General features: G+C 51.6%; 1 protein-coding gene across 4 annotated transcripts in view; it reads left to right on the top strand.

Annotated features, from left to right (window-relative positions):
- NOD1 (nucleotide binding oligomerization domain containing 1) overlaps positions 1–12,102 on the top strand; it is a 49,224-nt gene that overhangs the window by 21,320 nt on the left and 15,802 nt on the right. For 2 of the 4 annotated variants that reach the window (XM_010371164.2, XM_030922224.1), the window contains 6 exons: positions 724–1,045; positions 2,454–2,628; positions 4,738–6,562; positions 9,386–9,469; positions 10,712–10,795; positions 11,534–11,617. In XM_010371164.2, the coding sequence (XP_010369466.2) occupies positions 845–1,045; positions 2,454–2,628; positions 4,738–6,562; positions 9,386–9,469; positions 10,712–10,795; positions 11,534–11,617 (2,453 nt within the window). In that variant the 5' untranslated portion in view covers positions 724–844. Of the gene's footprint in view, positions 1–723; positions 1,046–2,453; positions 2,629–4,737; positions 6,563–9,385; positions 9,470–10,711; positions 10,796–11,533; positions 11,618–12,102 lie in introns of those variants that run through there. The other 2 variants (XM_030922226.1, XM_030922227.1) reach the window with 2 other exon arrangements.

Genomic DNA, 12,102 nt, shown 5'->3' with positions numbered 1-12,102 from the left:
TGCTGAGACCCTGTCTCCCACCAAACCCCACAGGTCCTTCTTTCCCAGTTCTGGGCCTGTTCCCTGCTTGGGGAATGCAGAAACCTGCAAGCCCTGTTAACCTTATTATGTAAAATAATACACCTTTCCATCTCTATCTCAGTCTAAGATCGAAGCACACTTTTGCTTTATAGTAATAATGAAGAAGTTTTGATTTAAAAATAAAAAAGGGTTGGCTATCTCTGGTCACCTACTCTAGTGATATAACCCTCAAGTGCAAACAATTAAATTATGATTTTTTTCTCTTTAACGCATCTAAGATAAAAATTTTGTTGCAGACAGGACCTTGCTCTGTCACCCAGGCTGGAGTGCAGTGCTATGATCATAGCTCACTGCAGCCTTGAACTCTTGTGCTCATGTGATCCTCCTGCCTTAGCCTCCCCAATAGCTAGGACTACAGGTGTGTGCCACCATGCCTGGCTAATTTTTTTTATTTTTTGAGAGATGGGGGTCTCACTATGTTTCATAGACTGGTCTCAAACTACTGGCCTTACTTCAAGCTATCTGCCCATCTCAGCCTCCCAAAGCACTGGGATTACAGTCATGAGCCAACTTGCCTGGCCAGATAAAGGTCTTAAGCATGGCTCCTTCCTGCTCTAGGTAGAGAAACCCAGGACCAGTGGGAGGTGGGGTGGGCTCTTTCTGTAGCTTTTGCTTTGCTGATGATGTCATTGGTCTCTTCAGGATATGCACAGAGTAGCAGGGGCCCTGGAGGGTAGGGCCTGAATCCTGATTGCCCTACTGCTGGGAGGACACACGCAGCCGAAGATGAATTTGGGAAAAGTAGCCACTTGCTACTTTAACTATGGAAGAGCAGGGCCACAGTGAGATGGAAATAATCCCATCAGAGTCTCACCCCCACATTCAATTACTGAAAAGCAACCGGGAACTTCTGGTCACTCGCATCCGCAACACTCAGTGTCTGGTGGACAACTTACTGAAGAATGACTACTTCTCCACCGAAGACGCCGAGATTGTGTGTGCCTGCCCCACCCAGCCTGACAAGGTGCCCCGGGGACAGGGATGGGCATGGGCATTGTATGGACCCCGGGAGCTGGAAGAGGCCTCTCCCTGCTGATCTGAGTGAAGAGCGTGGGAGTTTAGTCCAGGGGGCAGGGCTGCACTTTGGGGTACTAATAGCACACAAATGCCTGGGTTAGCAGGTTGCACAATCAGGTCTTTCACTCCTGTGTTTGTGTCTGGAGCAAACCCTGACATCTCAGTTCTCATTGCTGTGTGTATTGGTTCCCAGACACTTCATTTTTGGATCCTCTTTAAATTAGGAGGGAAAAAGAACATAAGCATAAAAGCATCCCCAGCAGCGATGTTCGTTCAGTGCCTCTGAAGACTGGAGGGTGCTCGCTGCTGGGTGAGACTCGGAGGGGAACCGCCTCAGGTTCAGGAATGATGACATCCCACGGTGGTTCCACAGCAAAGGATCTTCCCTGCTCCACTGTGGGGTGCCTTAACAGCCCTTACTTTCACTGAAGTTTTGCATTATCTCCTGAAAAATAAAATGGAGACCACAAATTCCTTCTTGGTTAGAGGAATGACACAACCCGTTTATGACATGACCCCGCTGGGATTCAGAAGAGACCAGGACTGTTTCTGGGAGAAGCAGTAGCACACTCGTGTGCTTTGTTCTCTTCTCTTGATTTGTTTTCCTGCATTTTTAACAAGAAAAAAAGCCATTTTTAACGTATGGCTTGTCACCCTCCTGCTGTGTGGCCCAGGTACCCACCTCATTATGCCCAAGGGGCAGCTCTCCCCTCTCCATTCTCATTCCTGCATGGCAGTTGTGTCAGGTTAAGAGGGACAAGAAGGCTGGGCACTATGGCTCATGCCTGTAATCCCAGCACTTTGGGAGGCCGAGGCAGATGGATCACCTGAGGTCAGGAGTTTGAGACCAGCCTGGCCAACATGGTGAAACCCCGTCTCTAAGAAAAATACAAAAATTAGCCGGGTGTGGTGGCAGGTGCCTGTAATCCCAGCCACTTGGGAGGCTGAGGCAGGAGAATCCCTTGAACCTGGGAGGTGGAGGTTGCAGTGAACCAAGATTGTGCCATTGCACTCCAACCTGGGTGACAGAGATAGACTCTGTCTCAAAAAAAAAAAAAAAAAAAGGGAGAAGGAGGAAGAGAGAGAATTCCATAGCTACTTGTCTGTCCTTTTTATTTTTCGGCTCATGGAAACCTCCTGGTTCCTTAGAGCTGGGTGGTTTTATTTCTTGCTCAAGAGGTCATTTTACAGATTTTAGGGCTCCAGCATGTTGACTGTCACAGCAGCTGGGGGGATGGCATAGCTACCAGCTGTAGTAAGAACTCAGAGCCCTGCCCTGAGCCTGCCTGAGGGTCCTTACGGTAGGAGGATGCCTCTCATGCCAGCCCATGCCCTCATGCTTGTGTCGCCTCCAGGTCCGCAAAATTCTGGACCTGGTACAGAGCAAGGGTGAAGAGGTATCCGAGTTCTTCCTCTACTTGCTCCAGCAACTCGCAGATGCTTATGTGGACCTCAGGCCTTGGCTGCTGGAGATCGGCTTCTCCCCTTCCCTGCTCATTCAGAGCAAAGTCGTGGTCAACACTGACCCAGGTAGGAGTCAGCCCCAGCGAGACCGCAGGCACCAGTGCGAGCAGGGCCCTGGGGTTTGGTAATGGCTGGGCCAGCCCTGAGTGCCACCTCAAGAAGCAGGCCCAGGTGCTATTTTGATTTTAGAAAGGAACAGCTGAACCCTGTCACCCAAGTACAGCCCAGGTGGCTGCTATTGAACTGCCCACACCTCGATGGTCTGGTTTATAGAAGGGCCTGTGGAAGTGTGGGAACGGCCTCTGTTCTAACCCCTTGCTTTCTTCCTATTCTGACATATGTAGACATTTTAATGGTTGCACAAATTCAAGGTTGTATTTTTTTTTCTTTAAAAAAAATCTTTAGCTGGACATGGTAGCACACACCTGTAGTTCCAGCTACTAGGGAGGCTGAGGCAAGAGAACTGCTTGAGCCCAGGAGTCTGAGGCTGCAGCAAGCTGTGATTGTGCCCCTACACTCCAGCCTGGGTGACAGAGTGAGACCCTGTCTCTGAAAAAGGAAAGAAAAAAATTAAAAAGCCTTGCCAGTTTTGATTCTAAGCAAGGTATTCTGTCACCCTTGGGTGCCAGTCCTTATTTCCAAAGCACCATGGGAGACCCCATTAGTTAATTGATTCGTTCAATAAGTATTTTTTGCTGTACCCACCACATGCCAAGACCCTACCCTGTGCTGAATGTCAGGGAGACAGTGGTGAGCAAACACAGATAGGGTTCCTGCCCTCAGGGAGCTTCAAGTCTGCTGGAAGAGACCACCAGTCAGCAATCTCACAAATGTGCCCTTGCAAATGGCAGTCAGGACAGCAGCAGTCCAAGGCACATGAGAACATATCATTGGGGCCAGGATCTGCTCTGGGGCAGGAGTCTTCTTTCTCTGCTTTTGAACTCTCCACTTTGAGACAGCTGTTGGTAACATACCAGCACCAAGGACCCAAATCCTGCCTTTTAAAGAATCCAAGATGTCATTGGAAACAGAAGCACAAGACAGGTGTGTGCTTAGGGGAAACAAGGCCAGCCAACAGAGTGTCAGGGCTAGGCTCCGGCTTCCATGGTCCCTGCAGGTGCCTGCCAGCCACTGCCAGCTTCTGACTGTCTACTCCTTCCTGCCTCCCCTTGTTTCCTTCCCCCATGAAAAAAAAAAAAAAAAAAGGAAAATATTCCCATGAGGAATCATTCTTTTGAAAGACTCTGTTGGTTCCATTAGCCAGCTACTTTATTAGCTTTTAAAGCGTAATTCACTCTACAAGCAGCCTCACACAAAAGACTACATATTGTATGATTCTATTTATATGAAAGGCCCAGAAAAGGTAAATCTATAGACAAAGCATATCAGTAGTTGCCTACGGCCCAGGGATTGGCTGCAAATAGGCTCCAGAAATCTGGGAAAATGGTGATGTTCTAGAACTGGACTGTGGTGAGCTTTGTACAACTTTGTAAACTTACTAAAAATTATTGACGAATATATAACACTCCCTAACACTTTGGGAGGCCGAGGCGGGTGGATCGCTTGAGCCCAGGAGTTTGTGACCAGGCTGGGCAACATGGCGAGACCCCATCTCTACAAAAAACACAAAAATTAGTTGGGCGTGGTGGCATATGCCTGTGGTCCCGGCTACTTGGGAGGCTGAGGTGGGAGGATTGCTTGAGCCTGGGAGTTTGAGACTGCAGTAAGCTATGATTGGGCCACTGCACCCTAGCCTGAGTGACAGAGCAGGACCCTATCTCTAACAATAAAAAAGCGATGTTGGTGGAGGAGGGCCAGAATGGCCATCTGACCTGGCCCTCAAGTGGGAGGGCCTTCAGCGTTTAACTGCAGTTCAGTGATGACACCATGCAGAGGAATAAGGGTGGCCTGTCTCAGACACTGATCCCAGTTGAAGTTTGTCACCTTCTCTCTGGCTAAATCTGAGGTCAGGCAGAGGGGTGGAAGCCCAGGGCCCTCAGGGTCAGGAATGCTGGCTCTGTGATGCTCCCCAGGTCTGCATCTGAGGAGTGGCTGCGCTGGCCTCAGGGTCCAGGTTGTGAATTTTGTTTATGCACTCGCCTCTCCTCTTTGAGACCTCCCTGTCTGATGCTGTTTCTGCCTCTCTCCTTCTCACTCTGCTGCCGTGCCCTCCAGTGAGCAGGTACACCCAGCAGCTACGACACCACCTGGGCCGTGACTCCAAGTTCATGCTGTGCTATGCCCAAAAGGAGGAGCTGCTGCTGGAGGAGATCTACATGGACACCATCATGGAGCTGGTCGGCTTCAGCAATGAGAGCCTGGGCAGCCTGGACAGCCCGGCCTGCCTCCTGGACCACACCACGGGCATCCTCAATGAGCAGGGCGAGACCATCTTCGTCTTGGGCGATGCTGGGGTGGGCAAGTCCATGCTGCTGCAGCGGCTACAGAGCCTCTGGGCCACGGGCCGGCTAGACGCAGGGGTCAAATTCTTCTTTCACTTTCGCTGCCGCATGTTCAGCTGCTTCAGGGAAAGTGACAGGCTGTGTCTGCAGGACTTGCTCTTCAAGCACTACTGCTACCCGCAGCAGGACCCCGAGGAGGTGTTCGCCTTTCTGCTGCGCTTCCCCCATGTGGCCCTCTTCACCTTTGACGGCCTGGATGAGCTGCACTCGGACTTGGACCTGAGCCGCGTGCCTGACAGCTCCTGCCCCTGGGAGCCTGCCCACCCCCTGGTCCTGCTGGCCAACCTGCTCAGTGGGAAGCTGCTCAAGGGGGCTAGCAAGCTGCTCACCGCCCGCACAGGCATCGAGGTCCCGCGCCAGTTCCTGCGGAAGAAGGTGCTTCTCCGGGGCTTCTCCCCCAGCCACCTGCGCGCCTATGCCAGGAAGATGTTCCCTGAGCGGGCTCTGCAGGACCACCTGCTGAGCCAGCTGGAGGCCAACCCCAACCTCTGCAGCCTGTGCTCTGTGCCTCTCTTCTGCTGGATCATCTTCCGGTGCTTTCAGCACTTCCATGCCGCCTTCGAAGGCTCACCACAGCTGCCCAACTGCATGATGACCCTGACGGACGTCTTCTTGCTGGTCACCGAGGTCCACCTGAACAGGATGCAGCCCAGCAGCCTGGTGCAGCGGAACACACGCAGCCCGGTGGAGACCCTCCGCGCCGGCCGGGACACTCTGTGCTCGCTGGGGCAGGTGGCCCACCGGGGCATGGAGAGGAGCCTCTTTGTCTTCACCCAGGAGGAGGTGCAGGCCTCCGGTCTGCAGGAGGGAGACATGCAGCTGGGCTTCCTGCGGGCTTTGCCGGAGCTGGGCCCCGGGGGCGACCAGCAGTCCTATGAGTTTTTCCACCTCACCCTCCAGGCCTTCTTTACAGCCTTTTTCCTTGTGCTGGACGACAGGGTGGGCACTCGGGAGTTGCTCAGGTTCTTCCAGGACTGGATGCCCCCTGGGGGGACAGCGGCCGCGTCCTGCTATCCTCCCTTCCTCCCGTTCCAGTGCCTGCGGGGCAGCGGTCCATCGCGGGAAGACCTCTTCAAGAACAAGGATCACTTCCAGTTCACCAGCCTCTTCCTGTGTGGGCTGTTGTCCAAAGCCAAACAGAAGCTCTTGCGGCACCTGGTGCCGGCGGCGGCCCTGAGGAGGAAGCGCAAGGCCCTGTGGGCACACCTGTTTTCCAGCCTGCGGGGCTACCTGAAGAGCCTGCCCCGAGTTCAGGTCGAAAGCTTCAACCAGGTGCAGGCCATGCCCACGTTCATCTGGATGCTGCGCTGCATCTATGAGACACAGAGCCAGAAGGTGGGGCAGCTGGCGGCCAGTGGCATCTGCGCCAACTACCTCAAGCTGACCTACTGCAACGCCTGCTCCGCCGACTGCAGCGCCCTGTCCTTCGTCCTGCATCACTTCCGCAAGCGGCTGGCCCTAGACCTGGACAACAACAATCTCAATGACTATGGCGTGCGGGAGCTGCGGCCCTGCTTCAGCCGCCTCACCGTTATCAGGTGAGGCTGCCAGGCAAGGGGAGCAGCAGGTGGGCCGGGTGGGCCAGGCTCAGGGGGCACCAGGATTGGCATCATGGACCAGGATCCCGTAGGACTCACGACCATGGGCCTTGGAATGTCCAGACCTTTTCTCTCTCAGCGGGGCGGAGGGCAAGGTGCAAAACTTCGGGGCAGGTGGACCTGGATCAGCCACAGCTGGGTGCCCTTGAAGACAGTGCTTAACTCTCAGAGCCTCCCTGCCCTCATCTGGAAAAAGAAGATGCTCATAATCTTGTCAGTTATGGTCACAAGGACCAACGTTAATTGAGAATGGGTGAAGTACGTTACAAATATCACCAATGGAATGTTCTTTACAACCCTGTAACTTAGGTACTGTAATTGTCTCTATTTTGCCAGATGAGGAAGTGGAGGCACAGAGAAGTTAATAGCTTGATTTAGGTCACACAGCTCAGACATGGTAGTGCCAGAATGCATAAAGAACCTTCCTTTTAAGATTAATGTAAGGCTCCGAGATAGCCCTCAAAAAGTTTCTGGAATATGGGAGCTTTTATTACTGCAGCGAAAGCAGACCTTGTGCCAGTTGGCACTGGTGACTTTCTGTGATCAAAGCCAGCAGCCCTTCGCACTGCTAGAGATCTCAGTTAAAATGCTAACTCGTGGTTGTTTTCCTGTTTCATAGTTTAGGGGAAACAGAGGCCAGTCTGTTTTCTTCTATTAGCATTTCCTGTGTAAAATAAACCTTGTAAATTTCTACAGGGGGTTAAATTCACCATTACTTGACTCATGCATTTCTGAAGAGCAGTAGGGATTTAGAACTGACTCCCAGTGCCTGTCACACCAGTGTCAGAGTGTAAATTGCACGGGGACATGTGGTGCAGGGGGCCGAAGGCTGCCCTAACCTGGGAATTAGAAAACCTGCAGTCTGTTCTCTGTACTCTCAGCCAGTGACTCTCCTCCCTCTGTAGCCCTAGGCAGTCTCACACTCAGTGCTACCCTCTGTCCATCTTTTTTTTTCCCCCGCCCCAGATGGAGTCCTGCTCTGTTGCCCAGGCTGGAGTACAGTGGTGCGATCTCAGCTCACTGCAACCTCCGCCTCCTGGGTTCAAACGATTCTCTTGCCTCAGCCTCCCGAGTAGCTGGGACTACAGGCACACGCCACCACATCCGGCTAAGGTTTTTGTATTTTTAGTAGGATGGGTTTCCCCTTGTTGGCCAGGCTGGTCTCGAAATCCTGACCTCAGGTGATACGCCCACCTTGGCCTCCCAAAGTGCTATGGTTACAGGCGTGAGCCTCCGCGCCCAGCCCCTCTGTCCATCTTTTAAATGGGAAACTCCACACCAGTGTGGTGGCCCTGCCCTTCCTACTGTCCCCAGGTGAAGCTTTCATTCATACCAGTGAAAGAAAAAGCAGCTTGTAGGAAAGCAGAGGGTATGGGTAATCACGGGAAGCACGCTCAGCTCTCTAGCTGCATCAGTTAGGATTAATTTTAGCTGACAGAGAAAACCCCAAATCTTGGTGACTTACAAGCTTATTTCTCTCATGTAAAAGTCTAGAGGTAGGTAGTTCAGGACTGGTATGGAATCTCCATGACCCTCCGGAGCCCAGGCTCTCTGCCTTGCTGCTCTGCCATCCTCACTACCTGGCTTTCACATCTTGGCCCAAGAGGGCTGCTCAAACTCCAGCCATCTAGTTGACACTCTGGCTATCAGTAAGAAGGAAGGGCAAAGATTGAGGGCATGCCTCAAAGTTTTAAGAACACTTCTTGGCTATTACTAATTATACTGCTGCTTCGATTTCAGTACTTAATAGTATGGGCAGAACTTCATCAGATGGGCCCAGCTAAAATATGGGGGAATCTATTGCTAAGAAAGTATAGATATTGGGAATGTCCAGTAGCCTGTGCTATCTTGGGCTGGCCATGCCGTGTACATGCACGCTATTTCCCAGCCCAGGCTGGGGACTCTGAGGGGAAGGGTCCCGAATGTCTGACTTGATCATTTTGATGTGGCCTAAAAATCAAGCTTTTAATTGTTCAGCATTTTACTTGTTATCAAGGTCAGCTTGTGGGTCTAACTGGGCCCATGGCTTGTGTTTGTAAGTCAAGGTTTGTTGGAACACAGCCATTTATTTACTTACTGGCTGCTTCACACTACACAGTTGAGTAGTTGTGACAGAGACCACATGGCCCACAGAGCCTAAAATATTTGCTGTCCGACACTTTACGGAATGACATGAGCAGTCTCCTTTGACAAATGGACCCATAGCCTTTTCCAGTGACAAGTCAGGGTTAGCCCATGTGTTTCTGGATGGGGGGAGGCTGTTGGCATTTTGGGTGCAACAGTTCTTGTGAGACCTGTCCAGCATTTTGCAGGACACCTAACATCAGTGGCCCTGCCTGCAAGATGACAGGGCACTCCCTCCTCCAGTCACAACTGCTAAAAGCAGCCCCTGATGTTTCCAAACCCATGCCCTCCACCATATGAGAACCAGGTACAGGGTCTGGTTGACACATAGGCCACACGCAAAGGGTGGATGTCAGAGGTGGCTGGCCTCACGTGTCCCCCTTGTGTCCCTCATGGTTATGTGAGGAGCCAGGGGCTCTGCTGCAGCCTCACACATGGGCTGGTGCAGGACGGGTCTGGTGGCCCCACGTTGGCCAGTCTTTGTAAGGGGCTCTTTGGCTGATTGCTGCAGTCATTCTCCAGGGCCGTCTATACTGGGGAAAACTCCAGGGCCTGAAGGTTTCTGGATCTTTGTAAGATTAATGATCCTTCATAATGAGTGCCTGCCCTGACTCATAATTTTTTTGCTGTTTGTTTCAGACTCAGTGTAAACCAGATCACTGACGGTGGGGTAAAGGTGCTAAGCGAAGAGCTGACCAAATACAAAATTGTGACATATTTGGGGTATGTCTTTCTCCAGAACACTGGGCCAACTACCTAGTAATAATACAGAGCTGCAGGGAATTCACATTCCTATGGGTCTCTGGATGATCCGCATGGATGGGCCAGAGCTGGGGAGAGCACTGGCCCAGGAGTTGAGAGTCCTGGGTTCTCTTTGTGGCTTGGCCAGTCATGAAGTCTTGCTGAGCCTCAGCCTCCTAACCTATAAAATTGGGATCCCAGTATAGGCAAGAAGGTTTACAACTGGTTATTGGGGGATGCAAAGAGAATATAAGGGGATATGTTTAATAAATGTTAGAATCCTGTTTACATATTAGTCTGGACTATTTTGGGTCCAGAATCCCTCATCCAGAGCCTTTGGGGCAAGACCCGAAAGGGGATTCTGAGTGCATGCTACGGCATGATGTGGCCACAGGGGTCTATGGCAGTGCCCCATTTTCAAACACTCATATTTCTCTCGCAGAACGGATGAAACAGTCAAACAAAGTGTGGTAAGAAAGACTATAAATAGCTCCACATCAGTTGCCAAAAGAATTGTGAGAAACTCTGGGCGTTCAGAGCCTTTGAGGTTTTGGAGCCTGAGACAAGGGATTGTAGGTCAGCCCCACAGCACTGGTGGCTCTGCAAGCTGGAGCAGTTGTTCAGTTTCTTGGGGCCTCAGTGGCCTTCAATGTGAATGAGGACATGGATGCAAACGACCCCAGGCCACACTTGGCTCCAGGGCTCTGTGTGGCTGTGGAACCCTGGAAGCCTGAACTTAGCTGCCTTTCAACTTCCATCTGCTGTATTATTGAATTGGCATTGAGTGGTGAGATGGCTGAAAGGTAGACATCGAGAAGTTTCAATATTCAGAATCTTTTCTTCTCAAGATGCTGAATGTAATCTTAGTTGTAAATACCCACCACCTGCCAGTCACTGAGCACTCATGCACTAGGGCTTTGCGTTATGTCCTAAGATCCTCAGAACCACCCTGCAAGGGGGCTATCGTCATTACCCCTGTATTACAGATGGAGAAACTGAGGCACAGAGAGGTGAGGTGACTTGTCTCAGGTCATAAAGCTGGGGAAAGTAGTGGAGCTGGATTGAACCTGGGCCATGAGACCTCAGAGCCCTGAACTCTGGTGCCTGTGTGTTCCCCTTTCAACCCAGACTGGAAATCAGTAGACAGCATGTGCTTCAAAAAATAGGGGCTATTAAAATGACATCAGGAGCCAGAAAGTCTCATGGCTGTGCTTTCTCTTGAAGTTTATACAACAACCAGATCACCGATGTCGGAGCCAGGTACGTCACCAAAATCCTGGATGAATGCAAAGGCCTCACACACCTTAAGTAAGTGGGGTAGGGACCAGGTTCCTTAGTATCTTCTCTTGGTCACCCCCTTCTGCTGTTCAAAGATTACATGTCATGATAAAGAGCTTTCATCCTAAAGCCTCCCACTAGTCCCAGGGCCATGTTGGTCAAATAAGGATACCTCTGTGTGATCCGTGAGGCTTGGATTCTGGAAGAGCCACCTGTCGTTGGTAGGGGGAAAGGTTGGCATTTTGATTTCAGTAACTACTAGCCCGAAGAAAGGACTAACTCTCACCCTTTCTGGTGGTCTTTTTGCCCCAAGGGAGTTTCCTGTCTGGTTGCAAGAGCTTGGGCCCTTGCCCTGCTGTAGATGTGCCCTGCCCAGGGGGTGACAGTGTGCCAGGCTTGGAGCCTCTAGTCCTGCCCTGACAGTGGCCACATACCTTAACCCTTGGCAGTCAAAGTGGGACCTCTCAGGTCTCCCAAGGGAAGTCAGTGATGCTGCTGAGGTGATTAAGAGGACCCCAGGGAGGGCTCAGGTCCCTGAGCTTTTGCAGAGACTGTGGGCCAGCTCCTGGAGAGGAACCCTAACTGACTGTCCTCAGGGTTTCAGGTCCCTCCCTGACAGGAGGCCCAGGGCATGGCTCTTGTGGATCCCAGAAGAAAGTGCACAGTTCCCAAGATGGGGCTGGAAGGGGCTCTGTGCTGGGGAGGAGAGTGGCCCACGTTGGAGCCCCTGCATAGCTGGAGGCTGACTGTGCGTGACTCTCTCTGCAGACTGGGAAAAAACAAAATAACGAGTGAAGGAGGGAAGTGTCTCGCCCTGGCTGTGAAGAACAGCAAATCAATCTCTGACGTTGGGTGAGTACAAGGGGGCGGAAGTATGTGGTATAACCTGCTGTGTGTGTATGTGGGCCCCTGCTGTTCTTTTCATACATCAGTATACCAGAAGGACCGTTGGGGCTCGCTGTCAGGGAGAGACAGTGGAAAGTTTTCACCATGCTGCAAAACTGAAACCGTGCCCATTAAGCAATAACTCCCTGGCCCCCTCTCCCCTGCCCCTTGCAGCCACCCTTCTGCTTACTTTCTCTATGGTTTTGACTACTTTTCCTCATGTAAGTGGAATCATACAGTATTTGCCTTTTGGGGATGGCTGATTTCACTAGCATCATGTCCTCAAGGTTCATCCACGTTGAAGCATGGGACAGGATTTCCTTTTTTTTTTTTTTGAGAGTCTCACTCTGTTGCCCGGGCTGGAGTGCAGTGGCATGATCTCGGCTCACTGCAACCTCTACCTTCTGGGTTCAAGCAATTCTCCCGCCTCAGCCACATGAGTAGCTGGGATT

This window comes from Rhinopithecus roxellana, chromosome 18 (assembly GCF_007565055.1).
Source record: "Rhinopithecus roxellana isolate Shanxi Qingling chromosome 18, ASM756505v1, whole genome shotgun sequence".
Taxonomy (NCBI): domain Eukaryota; kingdom Metazoa; phylum Chordata; class Mammalia; order Primates; family Cercopithecidae; genus Rhinopithecus; species Rhinopithecus roxellana.
Note: the sequence above shows the minus strand (reverse complement) of the source record. Positions and strands in the feature narration are given on the sequence as shown.